This window comes from Hibiscus syriacus, unplaced genomic scaffold (assembly GCF_006381635.1).
Source record: "Hibiscus syriacus cultivar Baekdansim isolate YM2019G1 unplaced genomic scaffold, ASM638163v2 tig00110940_pilon, whole genome shotgun sequence".
NCBI lineage: Eukaryota > Viridiplantae > Streptophyta > Magnoliopsida > Malvales > Malvaceae > Hibiscus > Hibiscus syriacus.
In genome coordinates, this window is record NW_024062923.1 from 1,812,777 (window position 1) to 1,835,758 (window position 22,982).

A 22,982-nucleotide genomic window follows, 5' to 3' on the forward strand; every position below is an offset into this window, starting at 1 on the left:
ACCGATACCCCTTCAAACGAACAAAAATCTCTATAATGTCATGAGGGAATCGATACCCCCATAGTAGGGAACCGATTCCCCCTAAAGGAAAATTGTGAATATTGGTTTAATAAGTTCGTTTAAGTTGCTAGTATCAAATTACAAGGTATAGGTATCTAATAATTGTCTTAAAATGTATAATTATGTAGATTCAGAGCCTAATCAAGTTCCGGAATCATTGACAAGTAAGATCGATCAAGGGGAAAGATAAGAGATTGAAATTGACTAGTGAGGCCAAGTGAGTGCATACAAGTTAATTTATAATGTTTAACAGAAATAAAACTTGCGACAAGTCTATTTCCTATATTAGAAGGCCTGAATGTATGATCATATGCATATGTTTGATTTGGGTATATGTGATATATATATATTATAGTATGTATTAACGATTTGTGTGAATGCATGCAGTGTGATAAATTATAGGAATTAATATGAATGATCTATATGATTACATGAGAATGTGAAATAGGTTATATGATAGGGGACCATACATGTTACATAGTAAATGTGATCAATTATAAGAATCAATATAATAGATTTATATGACTAAAGGAGAAGGGTGATGAGTTAAATAAGATTAGACTATAGAGTAATATGAGAATAATATTAGTGAAGGGAATTGAGTATAAATGATGATGCCAAATTATAAGATAAGTGTTATAGAGAAGAAGTATATTTAAAGAGAATTATGGTATAGGATTTAAGTAAAATTTAACTAAATAAATAGATTAAACTGGTATAAATGGAAAATGAGATAAGTTAGGTAGCATTTACCTAGGAGATAACATAAGATTATATGAATAAGTAGCATAAATGACATAAGGAAAACTTATGTGTTATATGATTTAAGCATTGAAATGAACAAAAGATATATTCAGGTGAAGTTATTCGGTGATATGAGTATATGTCATTATTATACGATTTAGATGAAATACTAAACATGAATAAATGTGATTGTGTGAGAAATGATAGAAACTATATAAGAACATGTATATGTGGAAGTGAATTTTATAGAAATGATCTACGTGTAAGTGAACTATGTGACTATGTGATTATATGAAAATGTGATATTGAGCTATGTTCAAAAACTATGAGACTACGTGCCCAGGTAATATGAATATGTGAACATGTGAAATGACCTAAATGATAATGCCCATGTTATGTGTCATGAGATAGGGGTATAGTTGGCATGCCAAGAGTCAAGGGTCTACGCGGTCCTTCGGGACATATATATATTCTTTGGAACATGTGTGAAGTCTTGTGAGACACATACTTTATCCCTAGTATATGTATATGATTCTTAAGGAATGATATGTGGTCCTTATGGACATTATTATATAGCTTCGGTGCATTTCTACGTGGCACTACGATGTAATTCTACGTGGTACTTCGGTGCATTTATACAAGCTGTGGTGACAGCATTAGTGCACAACCTCTATAGACTCACATATCTATAGTTCTCACATGTGTTCATGGGCTAATAAAAATAATAAGATAAATAAACTTGGTATGATTATATGTTTATTTCGTTGTGAACTGATATATGTGCTATGATGTGATAATTAAGGATATTATGGATAAGAGTATAAAATTATAAGGACTAATGTACAAATTGATAATAATAGAAATGATTGTATATAATATGTATGTTTTGATATAATGATATATGTGTTTCTCGTGACATGGTACAAGTGCATATATATGATGTATATATAAATGAGCTATATGATTTGATAGCATAAAACAGTCATGCATGATTAGTGGGTATGGATTTCATTAGATGTGTTTTTTTTATGCCTCACTAAGTTATCGACTTAGCGTGTGATTGTTTCACACGTAGGTTACAGAAGCGAGAAGAGAAGAAGAGTAAGACAGGTCAGCACCTCCCTTACAAAATTTCATATCAGAAAATAGAGGATTTAAATGTTTTTGGTTATTTTGAGTATAGTTGGCATGTACTAATTGGTTGAATTAGTTATGCTCTGATTGATTTTGGGTATTGCGGTCAATTTATGTAACTAAACCGCTTTTACTTTAATGAAAGATTTAAATTTTCTTTGAATTTTGTCAAGAGTCAAAGTTTGAAAAGTCAATGTGACACCTCAGACTCGTATCCGAGTTGGGTACGGGTTGGGGGTGTTACAGTTACTTGCTTTATATCGCGATTTTCCGAACTCATTGCCCCAATTAAAACCGTTCGTCTCAGTCGTGATCGAGCCATAGATGCTTCAATGATGAAACAACTATTACAAGAAGATGACCTAGTAATATGCCCCGACGGAACGATTTTTACTAAGGTTTTCAGCTTTATTTGCGGAATTAATGAATGAACTTGTTCCGGTAGCTATGGCGAGTCAGATGAACACGTTCTATGCAACAACAGCTAGAGGGTGGAAAAGTATGGACATATTTTACTTCTTTATGAACCCTAGCCCTGCTTATGAAGTAACATTTTTAAACAAGTTGCCCTATGAATTAACTTGCGGTGCTGGAAAATCAAGCTATGAAATAGCTAATTCTATTCAAAGAAATATCGCTAAAACCTTGTCTTATGAATGTACAAGTTTTACTAGGAAAGATAAGTACAGAATCTTGGCAGGGAATGATGGATTTGTGGTGGAAAAACCAATATTTTCCCTAAAAAACTCAAGGGGAGGGTTGTCACGGCCATGGGCGAATTAGGGATTTTAAATTATGAATTGGGAAATAAATTAGGGATTTCAGATGATGAATTGGAGAAGAACAAAGGAAAAATTGAAGAAGCTGGCAGCAGTTGGAAGAAAGACAAAAAATTAGACTATAAAAGCAACAACATTTTGACATGAGGGCTAATAAAAAGGACCAAGTTTATCAAAAAGACCTGAAGAAAGAAAAAAGAAACAGGCTATGATGGATTTGAAGAACAACCTAAAGAAGATTATCCCAATGGAGTAACGATTTGAAGAATTTGTTGAAGGACAATAACTGTTAGAAGAATAAAATTTATTAATATTGAATGATGTGAAAAAGAAACCATGTTTGTTTTGTTAAAAAAAGTCCTCTTTATTCCTTTTTAGCAAATTTCTACTAAATCATTGTCTTAGTTGACATAATTGGTATCAGATCAAGATTTTAGATGAAAATAAAAGAAAAAATAAAGGGAAGACTCCACTAGTACGATTGCTATGCATGAACAAATAAATTCCATACAAAGCTAGCTAGATAAACGGGAGAATACCAAAGTTCCAAAATGATAGGAAGAGCAAAGGAGTAACCATTGATGCTAGATTCAATGAACCACATCAACAGGATCCTGAACTTATTGTCTAAGAAGAAGATATCTATGAATGCCCTAATAAGTAATGTTGGATTCAATAGTTTAAGGGATTCAGGCTCAATCAAATGAAAATCATTAAGCATATTGATTGACAATAATAATATTCACGGTTTTATTGTAAAGAAAGATGGGCAAAGGAAAGGGTGAAACTGGTACATACTAATCACTTGGATATCAGTGTCTGATAGTTAGGTGGTGTTTGTTTTTATTGTAAGGTCTGCAAAGCTCTTATGTCTGCGCGTGCAGACCACGCGCAGACATTGGGCTTCGTAGACCGTTTGTTTTTTAGAAGACAAAAGCTCTTCTAACGTCTGTGCGTGGTCTGCGCGACGCAGACGTGGCCTTATGTCTTCAAAGGTCTTCAAAGAAAAAAAACCAGATTAGGGATGTGGATCGACTGCTTCAACGGCTATACTTGTTGGTGACCGTTTAATAGTTGCAAGTATTGGGGATTCCCGAGCCCTTATCTCCCTAACGACCCATTTTGTTCACCTATTCACTCCCAATATTCAACCCATTGTCTGCAGTTTTTGATTTCGACATAAAAACAAAAACCTAGCCTAAAAAAACATGTTCCCTCTCAACGAGTTCTCCTCCTAAAAAAACCCTTTTCTGCACTGTTTCTTCTTTCGTTATTCCCCACTCGATCGCTGTTCCCCCATCGCTGCAGACCTCAATCGTTGTTCCCCCTTGCTGCAGAGCTTGTGTTCTTGAGTCAATCGTTGTTCCCCCTCGTCACCGGCCATCTACCACAGGTATGATTTGCTGTGTATGTTGATTTGTGTATGTTGATGTTTGTTTTTGCTACTTTGAGACCCTCCTGTTAATAAATAAGTGTTTCTTTGCTGTTTGTTTTTGCTGCTCAAGACCATCGATTTTTGTTTGAAGATATCTAGCTTTTTTCTACATGCTTCTTCTTCATTGTGCATTTGACTTTTGCAGACAACTAGGCTATTATAAAAGTTTAAACTAGGCTATTATATATATATATATATATATATTTGTTGTTTGTATATGTATATATTTATGAATTTGTTGTTTGTATGTTATGAATTTGCTGTTTGTATGTTATGAATTTGCTGTTTGATGTTATGTATTTGCTGTGTATGTTGATTTGTGTGTATAGACATGGGAGAGAAGCAACAATGGTCCAATTTTAAAATGCTTATTGGAAACTTGTATCGAAGAAATAAACAATGTTGGAAGGAAATGATTGAGTTTGCATAAGGAGTCATGGATTAAATTAGGAAGAGTTCTTAAGGAAAGGTTTGGTATGGAGTTGAGTCAAAAACAAATGAAAAATGCCTACGACAATCTAAAAGCAAAATACATAGGATGGGTGTATCTGAAAAACAAAACCGGTAACCTATACAACCCTCAAACCAACACTTTCACCTTAACGAACGAGGAATGGGAAGAATTTAGGAAGGTATGTTTTATATATTTTCAAACATTTAGGTATGAAGTTCTTAAGTATTCTTATACTAGTTTTTATTATTTTGGGTTTAGGGACTTCCAAAGGCTTCTTCGTTGAAGACAATCCCTTTGCCTTTTCCAGAACTTTGTGCATCACTATTTGATGGCAATAGTGCCATTGGTAATTGCAAGTGGACCTCAACCCAAACAACATCAGGGGTTGGATCATCTTCTTGTCATCATGTTCAACCACTGTTGCTTACAAACATCTCTTTTATTGACTATGAAGATGATGATGGCATTTCCCATAAGCCTCCTTCTGAACCAACTCTCAATAACTCAGTTGATCCACCTCTTAGTGCATCAGTTGATCCACCTCCTGAGTCATCCCCTACTTTTGATACGCCTAACAAAAGAGCTAAAACCTCAAAATCCTCGAGTGATAAGACAATTGTCACTTTTGATGATATAGTAGTGGATATGCAAAAAGCTTTACAGTATGTTGTTAAAAACAAGGATGGGCCAACAAGTGTTGAATGCTATAAGAAATTGAAGCTTTGTAACTTGGACCCAATGGATCCTCTATTCTTAGCAGCTTTTCACATTTTGGATTGTCCATGCCTATGAGAGATGCATGGATGACGTTGTCGGCTGTTCCTGAGGTATTAAAGGGGTGGATCAAGATGACTGCTACAAGTTTAGGATTATTAAAGTAGGGAAACATTGTGTGGTCTTTTTGATTATATAAGAAATATTATATGGTTTGTGGTCTATGTTAGAAATATTATATGGTTTGTCGATGTTCAAAACATTATATGGTTTGTAGTTTATGTTAGAAATATTATATGGTTTGTCGATGTTCAAAACATTTTATGGTTTGTGGTCTATGTTAGAAATATTATATGGTTTGTATTAAAGTTATATTTATCTTGTTTATTTTATTAACAAGTGTTGACATTTTAACAGGTTCATTATGGATTACGATACAAATTACTACTCATAATTCTTATGTACTTTTATCTCCGCTTTTGTTGGAAGAGAGGTACGAAACGAATGCTAGACAATGATTCGGCAATGTCTGGACATCAATACACGTTAGAGTTATTGCAAGGTAATCCTAGACAATGCGTTGAAGTACTATGCATGTCTCGTGAATCATTTGTCCGACTATGCACACTTTTTAGAGTAAATTACTCGTTAAAAGATAGTAAACACGTATCGGTTGAGGAAAAAATGGCTATGTTTTTTATGATGATCGGTCATAATCAATGATACGTGATTATCAAGCGTAGATTTCAACACTCAAAGCAAACAATTCATAATTTTTTATGAAGTGTTGGATAAAATGATGCTTTTTGCAAAAGATATGATAGTACCAACCTCTTTTAATCCGAATCCAAACATTCTGGGATATAATAAGAGACTACGACGGGTTTTTAAAGGAGTGGTTGGTGCACTTGATGGAACTCTGATACATGTTGTTATCCCTGCTAATAAACAAGATTTATATAGAGGAAGGGGAAAAGAGATTGTTATCAAAATGTATTGGCAATTTGTGACTTCAACATGATTTTTACGTTTATTGTGGCTGGTTGGGAAGGGGTAGCACATGATGCTAGAATATTATCAGAAGCATTAGCAGATCCAGATGCACCATTCGCGTTTCCACCACCTGGTATGTTTATAGTTTTTTAAATATTTTCATCTTAGTTTAAATAATAACTGATTATTTATATATTTACAGACAAATATTATCTTTGTGATGCCGCGTATGCACACATTCGAGGATTTATGGCTCTATATCGTAATGAGAGGTATTGGCTTGGAGATTTCTGTCACATGCGTGCATTGACTAATAAAAAAAATTTTAATCATGCACATGCAAAGCTTCGAAACATCATTGAGCGTGCTTTCGTGTCTTGAAAGCACGATTCCCGATATTAAAGATGATGGCACCATTTTCGTTGCTTACTCAAAGAAACATTACCATTTCATGTTTCGCAATTCATAATTTATAAGAAAAGAGGGTTTGAGCGATGAGTTCTTTAATGAATATGATCAACCCAATGTGACGTTTCAAAATACCAATGTGCGTGTTGCTGATGATGAAGACGAGCCTGAAGGACATGGTTCTGCAGCAGATCGAGAATATATGACTCAACTACGAGATGAAATTGTTGAGCAATTAATGCAAATATGGATTGAATTATTGTAGTTGTATGGATTATTTAAATTTCAGTATTGTAAAACTAAAATTATTTAAATTTCAGTATTGCAAAACTCTTTTAAGTTTAAAAAATCAGTTTATTTATATTTCAGTTTATTTTAACAGTCTGCAAACGTTAAAAAACAAACAGTCTTCTTCTTGCAGACTGCAGACTTTTGGTCCACCTCTTCTACTGCAGATGCTTGCAGATGTGGTTCGCAGACCGCAGACTTTTACCTCTGCTAAAACAAACAGCACCTTAAAGACTTTATAACACAACCAAAAGTAAACAGATGAGCTAAGGTATGCAAGGCCACCAATTCAAGCATGACTCAGAGTATTATCAATGAAAGGGAGTAACATGGTTTTAAGATTAGATTGCATGAAAAAAATAACCTGAGTAACCAAAACGTAATGCTAGCTAGTTATGATTTTTTAAAAAGTAATTGGGTGACTAAAACGAAAGTATATAAATCAGTAGATGACTAAATATTAAATTTACCCTAAATAAATCTGAGCCGAACATATTTCCATTACACTAGTTTTAGGTATTTTAATCACTATCCATTTGCTAAGAAAGAATCCAACAATTGCAACGATTTCCCAGGATTTTTTTTGGAAAGCCTTGCTTATCCCCAAGGAGCCATGGTCCCTGTCTTCACTCCGTAACCATTGAAACCGAAAACTCAAACTCCAAAAACGAAATGGCTGTTTCATCCACACAAATTCTCTCTCCTTTACACTTCAACTTCTACTCTAACAACAACGACACCAACAAAAAGCTCTCTTTTTTAACTGCAAATCCTCTTACCTTCAACATCTCCTCCGAACCCACCAACACCAAAAAGGGCTCCTCCATTATCCTCTTTTCTTACAGCTAAGCAAAACCCACTTTCTTTTTATCATCAATTCTGTCTTTAGTTCCCTTCTTTTCACCGCAGAACTTGACTTTCATGCGTGTTTGTGTATTTTTTTTTGCAGAATCAGGAAGTGGTTTGACAGCTGAAGACAAGAGAGTTCTGCGTGAAAGATATGGTTTTGATCCCAATGAGTATTTGTCTGAGGAAAAGGTGGATTCTTTTCCCTCTTTGTTCTATTGGGGTTTTGAATGTTTGATTAATTGTTTTAAAGATTTTTTTTCTTCTAATTGGGTTTTTTAGAATAAAAGAACAAGGAAGGGAAAAAGAAAGGAAAGGAAATGAAATAGTAGCAGAGGAGGAAGCTAAGCCCCCTAGAACCACTCACAAGTTGCTTCAGGTACCAATTTCATGCCATTGTTTTTAATCATGATTTCATTTTGATTTTTGTAAAGGATGAAAACAGGGTTTTTATGTTATTCTACAATTGCAGAAAATAAAATATCTTTCTTTGGCACAAAGGCATTAGACAAATGGTTATGTATGTTGGTTATTTGATGCTGTTTGAGGACTTGAACATGACTGCCATCATTTGAGGAGCAGTCAAGTCTGTTTTTATGGTTCTAAAGGATTTCTTATTGAATTTGAGTGTGAAAAATGGTGTGCCAGTTTAAGCTAGTTTATAGGCTCAACATGTTTATATAATTGTTTGCTTGTTCAGTTTTAGTTGGACTTATTCATGGTAGTTAATTAAAGCAAGCATATTGAACGCTGTAGGTTCTTGGTGGAAAGGCTAAAAGAAAGAAGTTGCTTTCACCTAAAGGTATGGATGTCAGACCAATGATGGAAGTTGTAAAAGGTGCCGCCTTCGATATACTGCAGGTCGCATATCTTCTTTGTAACCTCCTAATCCTAAGCTGAAGTTGTTCCAAATTCCAATTTTCCAATGCTTTTGCTTCTTCGTTCGGTATGATTAGTATAACTTAGATTCTAGGGATTTTTAGGGTTTTATGCTATATTCTTCAAGAATGATTTATTCTACTATAATTTAGGCAGCTGATGGATGTCCTGCCTCTTTACGCCCGGGTCGGTGGTTAGACCTTTACAGTGGTACAGGCTCTGTTGGTATTGAAGCTATCAGCCGAGGATGTTCTGAGGTGTAATTTTTACTTATTGCTCTTTATCTTGTCACACTGTTAGCAATGATTTCTAAGCTGATAAAGCCTGAAAAAGACTTGAGCAGTAATTTGGCATTTTTTATTGGGATTAAGAATCTCCTACAGTATTTGTAATGAGATGTGGTTTATTTTCCCAGTAAACTGCTTGATTTGTGGTTTTATAGGTGCATTTTGTTGAGATGGATCCTTGGATTATTTCAAATGTTCTGCGACCAAACCTGAAATGGACTGGGTTTCTTGATGTCTCAGTTATACATCCCGTTCGTGTTGAAACTTTCTTAGAACAAGCAGACCGATTTGTAGGTGTTTTTTCTTCTTCGATTTATTATGTTGAATCTAGGTAATTAGAATTTCAGCGTGATTAATAAATTTGCAAATCAAACTTTGTAACATAGAGTGGAGAACAAATCCAAGAATGGACTATTTGATACTTTCTAATTTTCAGCGATTTTCTTTCTTTTCCAACGTCAGAAATGTTTGATTGTGTATAGGTGGTAATGGACCATTTGATTACATCAGTGTAACACCTCCATACACACAAGTTGATTATGGAACACTAATGGCTCAAATTTCCAAGTCAGCTATTGTTGGCGAAGACACCTTTATTGTGAGTGGCTATATGTTGTTTATTCAAATAATGGGTTTAGATGAACACCATTCCCTTCTTTTCTCAATATTTTTTTGTGTTCCAGGTAGTGGAATATCCATTGAGGACGGACATGCTGGATTCCTGTGGATGCCTTGTAAAGGTATATCCGTTACTTGTTCGTTATTTTGCGTCAATCTTCCTGTAAGAAACAAAGTTAATGAAAATCTGTTCTGATATTATTCTTGAAAAATTGAAATACACTTCATTCAAAGGTGTCAACCTTTCACTAAGTATAGGAGTGTGGAGCTATATGAAGCTTCATATATTGAAGCGCCTTATGGTTATAGACTCATGCTCTTTACGATTTTGTCTTTCCTGTTGGATTTCTTATTCCTGCCCGCTAGAGTGGAGACATATGCTATTAATGATTTTGAAACTAGTAATACTGATTTTAGCATGGCAACGTGATTGAAAGCCCGACATAGCAGGTCTTGTTGTATTGATTTGTCATATATAATGCAGATTAAGGATCGAAGATTTGGTCGGACACATTTAGCAATATATGGACCCAAATGGGCACAGAAGAAAAGAAAGTCTGATAAGACCCTTCAGAATACAACATAGAAAGTTTTAACTACAAGTTTACAAGTCAAATGTGGAGCATCTTTCAATTATCATCGACTTCAAGTGTTCTGAAACCAGATGTATCTTGAGTGTTCAAGGCAGGTTTCTGTGAAACCAATGCCATCATTTGTCAAAATGCCAGCGAATGCATGTGGATTATTTGTATTGCTTACATTAAAAGCAGATCCAAAGCATCTCAACTAACCCTACATGTTCATTTTCAATGCTGAGGAGCTTTGTTAAAGCACGTATTATTTTTGAACCTACAATCTGTTGGTCCCTTCAGCATGGATCCCATAAATAGAAGCCATTTTCATTCAACAGGGAAAGAGTGATCCACTGTATAGCCCTGTTTTTTTTTTTTTTTAAATATTTATGTCCAGCACATCTTCGAACATAGGAATAGATATGGTCGTTTAACAGTCTCTCCATTAGTATGAAAAATTGTAGAAGTTGAACGTATTTGTATTTGACACAATTTTATTCAAAACTCACATGAAGACCAAGAAACATGGGATCCAGTTAAAAGGTGGTATGCTCTTCTTTACCTTTTCCTTTTATGTTGATTTGATTATCTTTTATAAAAGGAAGATGATTTTTTGAAGGGAGCAAAATAGTGGACAGTCAAGACGTCTAATCTGCTTAAGCATTGCTGCCATTAAACCATGTTTTGGGAAGCTAATGTTCTTTATATTAATCAAACATTTCTTTCCCAAATGTGGTGGGTTTTTTTTAATTAATTAGATTTATATTTTATGACGATTTGACTAAACTGACATCTTTTCGTTGAAATTCTACCTTTCTAATACCCTTTTACTAATATTTCTCGAAATAGAACCCTTTCGACTGAGATAGCACAAAGGCGCATCCCCGGGGACGCGCGTGTAAGGCGTATCCTCGGGATACGTTTTATTGGTTCTGCTGAGTCGGATGCCACGTTGGTATTTTTTTTAATAATAAAGATTTTATTTTTATTGTTATTATAAATTATTAATATATTATGTAAAGTGTTTCGGTTATAATTTAAGAATTATCGAATGTATTTTTAAATGTGTGTTAAAGGTGGAGTGAATTTAGGTTTTAGTGTTATATATTTCAGACTTTGGCATTCACCCATTCCACGCGACATTATCGGATGGAACAATAGATGAAAATCAGCTTTGATCTTATTGTAGTTATAGGAAAAATGTATGAAATTATAATATTACACGTATGGTTATATATCTATTATTTTTATATTTTGATTATCGATCTATTAATTTTATCACTTAATTATCTAAATGTTATTAATCTAGTCATCTTTTATCAATATTAATGAAAATATGATGCATAAGTTAATAAAATTAGTACAATTACACATTTAATCTTCAATACTTACATATTTTATCAATTTATTCTTACTTTTAATTTAATTTAATAAATTTAATCCTCCAATCAGAACATGAATGTGTCATCGTATACACAACTTTTTATAACTTTAATTTGTTTAATTTAATATTTTTCTCTACTTAGAAGGAGGAATTATTAAATATTTTAAAATTAATAATTAATTTTTTATAATAATAATATTAATTATATATTAAATAAATATCATAAAATAATTTTAAAAAAAATTTAAAAAAATTATTTAGGTGTACATACATTGAGAAATTATAGAAAATGCAATACATTTAAATATTAGAAACAAAAACATTCATTTAAATATATATTAATTACATAAGGATTAACGGTTATGTGATGATAACAGAGTTGAACATTTTTTTCTATTGTGCCCGATGTTTCTACAATGCCCACATCGTTTTTGTTCTGTTGACTTCTCTCGAATATCCATATCACATTGTATTCTAGTATATTTTGGACGACTTGAGTCCCTCAATAGCAATGAATCTGGTACAATTGTAAGCCAAGTTTGAATCTCATCTGGGTATATTTCGTTTCATATGGGATGAAACTCAAATTCATATACCTTGAATACTTATGAAGTTGGTATACGGGATCAACATAATTTTTGTAGTCCAAATGCGAATTTGAGCAAGCTGCAATGACATGAGAGCATGAATATTTGAGTGCTTGAAAGAAACCACAATCGTACCACCTCTCTTGCAGATTACTCTGAAAGAGTTAACTTCAATCCCTTGCAGCGGATGTGTCATTTCGGTAACATGAAACAATTCACGGGTGCGAGAAAAATTTGTAACCAACATCCCATTTGATGAAGCCATTTTTTTCTGTAAATCAGCTATTAGTCTTGGGTGGTAAATATGGCCGTTTTGCAACCAAGTAAGAGCTTGTCCACCGAGCTTTGTAAAGAGTTGACCCAAACGAAAATAAGTCGTTTTGACCAACGCCGTGACTGGTAAATGACGCGCCCCCTTTAAGGTTGAATTATTACTTCAGCTAAGTTGGTTATCATATGACCATAACGATACCCCCCCGTCATACGCATTTGTCCACATTTCTTTGCTGATGTCCATAATGTACTCGCACCCCTTCTTATTTTTGCCAAACAACTCTTGTAGCATAGACTCAAGCCTTTTAGGTAAGAGTTCATAACCTAAGCCATTAGGAATATGTAATAGTTAATATGAAGTATAAGTAAGTAATACGAAAATGATAGAAAAATTGGAAAAAAGTAACTACTCATCCGCACGACTAACTGACGTTCATCGTTCTTCTTGTATTTTTCGTAATAGTTTGCAGCAATATGACGGACACAATAACGATGTAACATGTGGAGGTCTATACATTGTACCCAAAGACTCCATTGCTGCTTTTATCCCGGCTCATCGGTCTAAAATAATGCATACTCGTTCCCTGGTGATAACATGTCAAAGTAAATTTTTAAGGAAAAATTAATGAAGATATATAGCCGTTTAAGTGTGAAAACATTTAATAAAAATGCTTAGAGCGTGGGGGAATCGGTACCCTCTCATAGGGAATCGGTTCCCTAAGTGTAAAATTCAAATATTTCGACCGTTGAATAGGGGGGAATAGGTACCCCTATGGGGGAATCGGTTCCCTCCGAGCATTCTGGAAATCTCGGAGCCAAACCATTCAGTGAGGAATCGGTACCCCCTTGGGGGGGAATCGGTTCCCTATGAGCAATCTGGAATATTAAAATCGGTTTTTTTTATAACTGGTTTTTAAAAAAACCAGTTTTTTAAAACCGAAACCGGTTACACCGGTTAGGATATCCGGCCCTCCAAACCGGTTAGAAACCGAACCGGTTATTTTATAAACCGATTTTTTTTCTATGGGAAAAAACCGGATCGGATAAAAACCGATCCGGATCGGATTGAAATCCGAATTATGTGCAACCCTACTGAGGAGCTTTGTTAAAGCACGTATTATTTTTGAACCTACAATCTGTTGGTCCCTTCAGCATGTATTCCATAAATAGAAGCCATTTTCATTCAACAGGGAAAGAGTGATCCACTGTATAGCCCTGTTTTTTTTTAAAAAATATTTATGTCCAGCACATCTTCGAACATAGGAATATAGATATGGTCGTTTAACAGTATATAGATATGGTCGTTTAACAGTCTGTCCATTAGTATGAAAAATTGTAGAATTTGAACGTATTTGTATTTGACACAATTTTATTCAAAACTCACATCAAGACCAAGAAACATGGGATCCAGTTAAAAGGTGGTATGCTCTTCTTTCCCTTTTCCTTTTATGTTGATTTTTTTTTTTATAAAAGGAAGATGATTTTTTGAAGGGAGCAAAATAGTGGACAGTCAAGACGTCTAATCTGCTTAAAGCATTGCTGCCATTAAACCATGTTTTGGGAAGCTAATGTTCTTTATATTAATCAAACATTTCTTTCCCAAATGTGGTGGGTTTTTTTTTTAATTAATTAGATTTATATTTTATGACGATTTGACTAAACTGACATATTTTCGTTGAAATTTTACCTTTCTAATACCCTTTTACCAATATTTCTCGAAATAGAACCCTTTCGACTGAGATAGCACAAAGGCGCATCCCCGAGGACGCGCGTGTAAGGCGTATCCCCGGGGATACGTTTTATATTGGTTCTGCTGAGTCGGATGCCACGCTGGTATTTTTTTATAATAAGATTTTTTTTTATTGTTATAAATTATTAATATATTATGTAAAGTGTTTCGGTTATAATTTAAGAATTATCGAATGTATTTTTTAAATGTGTGTTAAAGGTGGAGTGAATTTAGGTTTTAATGTTATATATTTCAAAGACTTTGGCATTCACCCATTTCACGCGACATTAATCGGATGGAACAATAGATGAAAATCAGCTTTGATCTTATTGTAGTTATAGGAAAAATGTATGAAATTATAATATTACACGTATGGTTATATATCTATTTTTTTATATTTTGATTATCGATCTATTAATTTTATCACTTAATTATCTAAATGTTATTAATCTAGTCATCTTTTATCATATTTAACGAAAATATTGATGCATAAGTTAATAAAATTAGTACAATTACACATTTAATCTTCAATACTTACATATTTTATCAATTTAGTCTTACTTTTAATTTAATTTAATAAATTTAATCCTCCAATCAGAACATGAAATGTGTCATCGTATACATAACTTTTTTATAACTTTTAATTTGTTTAATTTAATATTTTTCTCTACTTAGAAGGAGGAATTATTATAATATTTTAAAATTAATAATTAATTTTTTATAATAAATAATATTAATTATTATATTAATAATATCATAAAATAATTTTAAAAAAAAAAAAATTATTTAGGTACATACATTGAGAATTATAGAAAATGCAATTACATTTAAATTAGAAACAAACATTCATTTAAATATAATATTAATTACATAAGGATTAACGGTTATGTGATAACAGAGTTGGACATTTTTTCTATTGTGCCCGATGTTTCTACAATGCCCACATCGTTTTTGTTCTGTTGACTTCTCTCGAATATCCATATCACACTGTATTCTAGTATATTTTGGACGACTTGAGTCCCTCAATAGCAATGAATCTGGTACAATTGTAAGCCAAGTTTGAATCTCATCTGGGTATCTTTCGTTTCATATGGGAGGAAACTCAAATTCATATACCTTGAATACTTATGAAAGTTGGTATACGGGATCAACATAATTTTTGTAGTCCAAATGCGAATGTGAGCAAGCTGCAATGACATGAGAGCATGAATATTTGAGTGCTTGAAAGAAACCACAATCGCACCACCTCTCTTGCAGATTAACTCTGAAAGAGTTAACTTCAATCCCTTGCAGCCGACATGTCATTTCGGTAACATGAAATAATTCACGGGTGCGAGAAAAATTTGTAACCAACATCCCATTTGATGAAGCCACTTTTTTCTGTAAATCAACTATTAGTCTTGGGTGGTAAATATGGCCGTTTTGCAACCAAGTAAGAGCTTGTCCACCGAGCTTTGTAAAGAGTTGACCCAAACGAAATAAGTCGTTTTGACCAACGCCGTGACTGGTAAATGACGCGCCACCTTTAAGGTTGAATTTATTACTTCAGCTAAGTTGGTTATCATATGACCATAACGATACCCCCCCGTCATACGCATTTGTCCACATTTCTTTACTGATGTCCATAATGTACTCGCACCCCTTCTTATTTTTGCCAAACAACTCTTGTAGCATAGACTCAAGCCTTTGAGGTAAGAGTTCGTAACCTAAGCCATTAGGAATATGTAATAGTTAATATGAATATAAGTAAGTAATACGAAATGATAGAAAAATTGGAAAAAAGTACATACCCATCCGCACGACTAACTGACGTTCTCGTTCTTCTTGTATTTTTTGTAATAGTTTGCAGCAATATGACACAATAACGATGTTGAACATGTGGAGGTCTATACATTATACCCAAAGACTCCATTGCTGCTTTTATCCCGGCTCCTCGATCTGAATAATGCATACTCGTTCCTGGTGATAACATGTAAAAGTAATTTTTAAGAAAAAATCCCAGGACTCAGTGTCTTCTCCTTGAACGAGGGCAAACGCAACATGAAAAATATTGCGGTTTCCATCTTGGACCACAACCAATAATAAAACTTGCTTGTATTTCTCATACAAGAAAGTACCATCAATTTGGACAACTGGTTTACAGTACTTGATTGCATTAATACACTGAGGGTAAGTCCAAAAGACACGGCAGAATTGACAGCGATCGCGAACCATTTGATCATTCACGTAATGATGTTGAGTTTCAAACTCAACAATTGTCCCAGGATTGAGTCTTTGCACAACATGAAACCAACTGGACAGCTCGTTGTAAGAGGAATCCCATTTGCCATGAAGTTTTTGCAAATGGCATTCTGTTTTGCCAACCAAGCTTTTTTAGGAGACGGTTACCCATATTGTGCCTGTATAGCAGAAATCAACACTGCAACAGCTATATGAGAGCTTTGCTTCACAATGGGCATGATTGCTTGGCAAATAATGTTGGAGTCCAAGTTGGGATGATCCTGGTTTATACCTCTTGCACAACACGTATGAGGACTGTTGTATCTGGTTAGTTCTCATAAGTTGTTCTTCCTCATCCTCTTTGATATACGGGACGTAGTAGCAGACATATTTCTCTGTGGGAGATCGATCAACTCGGGACTAAACTGAGTTACGCATATTGTAACTCTTTATTGCCATCATTGCTTCCTCCTTCGATGCGAACTCCATTCCAATATATAAATCACCGTCGTTGACTGATGACTGAAGTCCATAGTTGCCAACATCAGGAAGATCTGGAAATTCAGGCTCGTACATTGCATCATAATCAACCCCATACATATGTGCAGGAAGTTCAGCTGGTGTTGTATTTATCGGAACGTCATCCTTATCATCATCATAATGTACGTTAAACTGTGGTGAGTCAGGTTCAACGAATAATCTCGTTTCAGCACCATCTGCACCTAGCTGTCGAAGAGGTTCTTCTAGTGGAGATGAAGGTTTCTCCGATAATCCAATATTGAGGTCAAATAAGTTCCCGCTTACGAGTCCTCCCATTGAACTGAGGCCATTGTATCATGTGTGATGTAATAGAATTGTCGTCTTGATGTCATTTCCTAGTAGTCAAAAACATTAGCAGAATGAATGTCTACCCCTTGAAGTAGAGAGTTGCCATATGGATTATTGGTGAAGCCACGTGGGTTGAGATCATAAGCAGTTGCTGATGAATGTCTTCCTATTGAACTTGATGGCATAACATATGGCGTTGGATATGCCATTAATGATGTGAAATCATTATAAATCAATTGCTTCGGGCTATCAACTTGATCATCTTGATATGCAATGCCAAAGTGAGAGGAATATGAGAGACCACGAGAAGCACGAACCTCAATAAAATTGATATGCAATGCCAAAGTGAGAGGAATATGAGAGACCACGAGAAGCACGAACCTCAATAAAAGTGGCATACATTTCAATAAGAGATTGTGAACTCCTCATATGAGCATCAACCATCATAGAAATATCATCATCGTTGGAAAGCTAAAATGATGTATACGTGAGTGGAAAAAGTTCAGTAGGAAATTTATACTGAAGTGGAGATAATCTTCTCTGGCCAGCTACACAAATCTTTAACGAAATTTTTGTGATTAACTCCTCAAGAGTGATGTTTCTCTTCAAGGTTAAGGGGATATAATGATATGACTAAAAACAACCCCCTCTTCAGCTTCCTTAATTTCTCCATCATATAAAACAACAGCAGAAAGACGACTCATTTTCAGAGAATTTTTTGAGAAATTTTGAGTTTGTGAATATGAAAGCTTGTGAACTGAAGTTTTTTTTGAAAGTTCATAATACGTTGCATATAATAGCGATTATAACCAGGGTACTATCCACGTGAAGGTGTGTTTCTGGGGGCGCGCCTTCCATTATTTTGTCAGATAATATGTTATCATTGCCCTATTATGTCACTCTTGTCCCCCGGAGAACTATTCATGTTAGAACTATTCATGTTAGTACCTATTATTTCTAAGGGGACTTGGCAAAGTGGTGAAAGTGCGTTCTCGGGGGGGCGCCTTCCATTATTTTGTCAGAGAATATGTTATCATTGCCCTATTATGTCACTCATGTCCCCCAAAGAACTATTCATGTCAGTACCTATTATTTCTGAGGGGACTTGGCAAAGTGGTGAAAGCGCGTTCCCGGGGGTGCGCCTTCCATTATTTTTCAGAGAATATGTTATCATTGTCCTATTATGTCACTCATGTCCCCCAGAGAACTATTCATGTCAGTACCTATTATTTTTTAGGGGACTTGGCAAAGTGGTGAAAGCGCGTTCCCGGGGGCGCGCCTTCCATTATTTTGTCAGAGAATATGATATCATTGCCCTATTATGTCACTCATGTCCCCCGGAGAACTATAGATGGATGGTGAAATCAGGTAAATTATAACCAAAATTTAAGTTCTTTTTGGAAGTTCAGCAAGTTAAGGATAAAATTATACATATGGATAAATTTAAGTTCATAACTTAAATTAAAACGTTATGCGAAGTTTGAAATTGGATAAATGTTATGAATAAATTGAATAAATGTGAAGTGATCAATTGGTTGTTTGAATATTGGATAAAATGTTATGGATAAATTGAATAAATGTGAAGTGATAAGTTGGTTGTGACATTGAAAATGTATGGAATGAGCATCTACATGTTTTTACGAATAAATATAAAGTGATAAGTTGGTTTTAATGTATTGTTTAATGTATATATTAAGGATAAATCATACGTATGGATAAATTAATTTCAATTTAAGCACTGTGAACTATAATTGGAATATAACTTTTAATTTTGATTACAATTGGAATATTAAGTTAAATTTAATGTTAAATTTCGAATACCATAATTTGTATTTTAATTTTAAATTTCGAATACTATAATTTGTATATTAAAAACATTTAATGTTAAATTTGAATAAAAAATAACATTAAAAATTTGTTCTAACAACCATGAAACATTTAAATAACATAACCAAATTACATAAATTTATGAAATACAACTATTTAAATAACATTAAAATACAACTGGATCACCGATGTCGTCTTCTCGAATGAGTTCCACATGGCGGTGGTTGTCTATTTCGTTGAGGATTTCTTTGTGGAACTTGTTCTTCAGTCTCCTCATCTTCACTACCATCATCATCATCGACATTTTCTTCGGCTGGTGTTGTAGATGACGCTGAAGGGTCTGTATAAAATAACGACCCTGGAGGAGTGCTACTAACAATCCCACCGCTCATAGAAAATTGAGAAAAGAGTGAAAACATTGGCATTGATGTATGTGATCCAGATGGAGATTAAGGTGTCTGTGGAGAAGGACCACCAGCCAAATAAGATGCATATGAACCATATATTAGATGATTAAACATAGCCGTATATGCACCTCCATATGGTGTCATAAAGCCCTGCGGGTTAGGCATGTAACTTGACGGGCTAGGAATGTAACCATAAAGAGATGACATATAAACTGGTGGGCTTGGCATATACCCCTGAGGAGATGACATCTGAACTGAAGGGCTGGGCATCATCATCGGTGGATAGGGATGTTGTGGTGGGACTGATGCAGAACTGGTAGCGCCTTCTCTCCGTCCACGAGTCAGGGGATGATGATATTGAGACAGTGGATATCTCTCTCAGCACCTAGGAATGTTAACCCCTCGTGCTTCCGCCGAAAGTAAAAACAGCTTTCCATTTTCATTAAACCAGTCCATATAGTTATCTGTAACCATACGACCAGTTTCAGTGTAAAATTGTCGAGGGGCCAACTGTGCATACCGGTTCTCCCAAAGCGCAATCCAATCTCTGTGTCTCACCACCCAATTAACCTCTTTCTTGCCTCGTCTATCGATGTTATGCACGTCGTCTAAATTCCTAGGTGCTCTAGGAATATATTGTGTACAACCAAACTGACGAAGCACACGATCAACTGGATGCCACTCAATAATAGCATAACAAATAAGAGGTATAATTGACATCAAAACCTCTAATGACCCACTCAGGTTGGGTGGGATGCAAGCCTTTACTTCATCGCTCGCATAAGGTATCCACTGAAACTGAAATATAAATATACAATTCAAATAAATATAATATTCTAATTATATCTAACATTTTAAATTAAAATATTCATATTTAAACAGATTTCAAAACATATCTCAGACCCAGTTTTTGTATTAATAAGTAAACAGATTTCCTCTAGTTCAGTAGGTATATCTCTATGGTTCTTTTTTTTCATCGACCACCTATGAAATATAATATAAACTAAATATCACCTTATTTAATTAAAAATATTTAAATCAAAATTTAGTTCAAAAATTACCTCAATAATAAGGGGAATACGTATGGTTCATTGACGATCGGGCATAAGAAAGGCATGCAGAACCAAGCCCATGATTGCAGAAGCAGGAGACATCCACCGATAGCAGTTTTCTTATAATTTGTCGCACGACACATTTCTCTAAAGAGAAATGCCAAAACTGTAGCGCCCCAACTATATCTTCCAGCTCCCCAACTCTATCTTCTAGCTTTATCAAAATCAATCAGATGTCGCAACCACGTACAATGCATCTGGTTGCGAGATTTTTCGGGCATCAATATTCCTCCAATGATTCGTAGAATATAAGCCCGAGCACATGCCTTTACTTCATCATCTGAAGCATTTTCATTCAGAACTTAAAAATTAGCTTTCAACCATGAAAAAGCTAATCTACCTCCACTCTGGCGGAGCAGCTCCAAGATACTCCATACACATTGACTGCCAATCACCATCCGCCATACCACACAATATTCCCATCGACGGGAAGCCCCAGATGCATAGAGATCTTCCAATGTAATTGTAGGCTCTCCACATGAAAGATGAATGTGTGTCTCGGGCCTCCACCTCTCAATCAATGCAGAAATTAGGACAGGTTCGAGTTTGCAACCGCCAATAATTGTTACAATATACCCGAACCCGGCATAAGACAAATATGGCAAAATACGTTGCGGTGTCGGTATACGTGAGTTTTTAATAAAAGTCTCTAAAATACGATCAGTTTCCTAAATAATATGCATTATAAAAATTTATATTAATATAAATTCATTATAAATTTAAATTAAAAATAATAATAAATATTAACATTAATTATAAAAAAAATTACCATATCACTAAAATGTTTGGAGATATGGTTTGCATCTAATCACAGCAGCATTTCACTTTATTATAACTGTAGACAAAATATAATTAGCACAAAAAATAATTAATTAATAAATTAAATAAATAATAAATATATAAAATTATTTTAATAAAAAATAATATTTATATAATTATATTACTATAAAATATAAAAACTATTTAAAAAAAATACTAACTTACAACTCAAATAGTTGGAGAATTTGAGTTATATAAAAGAGGAGGAGATGATTTTGGTGTGAAGAATGAGAGGGGTTGAGGGGGTTTATATAGGGAAGGAGGAGGGGTAGTTGGGGGAAAAACGGATGGGCAATTATGACATTTAATGGAAGGCGCGTCCCCGGGGACGCGCCTTACCCCGTGGCATCCGACTCAGCAGAACCTCGTGAAAGCGTGTCCCCGAGGATACGCATTACACGTGTGGCATCCCAGTCAGTATAAACCCAGGTAAAGCACGTCCCCGGGGATGCGTCTTTGTGCCACTTCAACCGAAAGGGTGCTACTTCAGAAAATATTGGTCAAAGGATATTAGAAAGAAAATATTACGACGAAAAGGTGTCAGTTTAATCAAATCGCCATATTTAATGAACTCACTTTAGTGATTGTCTTGGTGGGTATCCGTTTGAGTGATTTTGTAAATAAAAATCCTCTGGCAGGGGCCTGTTCTATAATATACCGACGTAATTTAAGAATTTACGAATTTGATGTATTGAGTGTAAGTCTGTGTTTTGATATTAATATTTGCACTTTTATTAAATGATTTGAAAGAAAATTGTTTTAAGATCTCATTTCTCAACTGATTGAAAGAGTTATCCCCAACACAGACATGTATTACTGAATGAAAGTAGGTAAACTACACTATTCATCACTTAATTTTACTCCTTAATTTATTTTATTTTTAATTTTTTTAATTTACTCATTGAACTTTTAACTTATTTCTGTTTTGACCACTCTGGATTATTTTATTATTATTTTGGTATGACGTGATATTTTTTATTATTGTTTTATGTAAAAATAATTTAAAATATAAAATTATAATCAAATGGTGGTCGTCCACTGTTTGCCGTCGTTGGACGCTACCGTCGACGACCGTAGTTGGTAGTTGTTTGGTCCTAGATTTCATCGACCGCTTCTTTTGAATCACTTGAGTTTGAATCCAACCTCTATTTTTTCGGAACATACTTCGAATCTGATCAAAAATGAGGAACAAATTTCACGTGTCGCTTCACCTCGCCCCCTGAGTCTGAATCCAACCTTCATTTTGTCGGAACATTCTTCGAAGTCCATGAATAGGAAATCAAAATATTTCAGTTGAGATTCACATGTTTTGGGATATTTTTCGGTGAAACAACCACTAAATTCGGACTCAGCTCGTCAAAGCGAGCCTCTTGATACAATTTGAGATCAAACGAATACCGGTATCGAAGGTCGACGGTGGTTAACAATGAGAGAAGGGCGGTGATTATTTAAAGCTTTTTAAATTTAATAATAATAAATATTATTTCATTTCTTTTAAATTATTTTATATTTTAATATGATAAAAATGCCATATCATAGAATAATAATAATAATAAAATAATTCAGAGGGACAAAAAATAATAAT

The 22,982-nt window shown here is 34.4% G+C and overlaps 1 protein-coding gene across 2 annotated transcripts; it reads left to right on the plus strand.

The window, feature by feature from the left end:
• The first annotated feature begins 7,574 nt into the window (after positions 1–7,574).
• Positions 7,575–10,235, plus strand: LOC120147555 (putative rRNA methyltransferase YlbH). 2 transcript variants are annotated; one of them, XM_039160899.1, is made up of 9 exons: positions 7,575–7,853; positions 7,959–8,047; positions 8,138–8,234; positions 8,612–8,716; positions 8,887–8,991; positions 9,177–9,315; positions 9,504–9,619; positions 9,705–9,761; positions 10,124–10,235. In XM_039160899.1, the coding sequence occupies exons 2-9, from the start codon at positions 8,010–8,012 to the stop codon at positions 10,223–10,225; spliced, it is 759 nt and encodes a 252-aa protein (XP_039016830.1). In that variant the 5' UTR covers positions 7,575–7,853; positions 7,959–8,009; the 3' UTR covers positions 10,226–10,235. The 2 variants fall into 2 exon arrangements, with proteins under 2 accessions (XP_039016830.1, XP_039016831.1); XM_039160900.1 differs by having other exon boundaries at positions 9,709–9,761.
• The last annotated feature ends 12,747 nt before the right edge of the window (positions 10,236–22,982 follow it).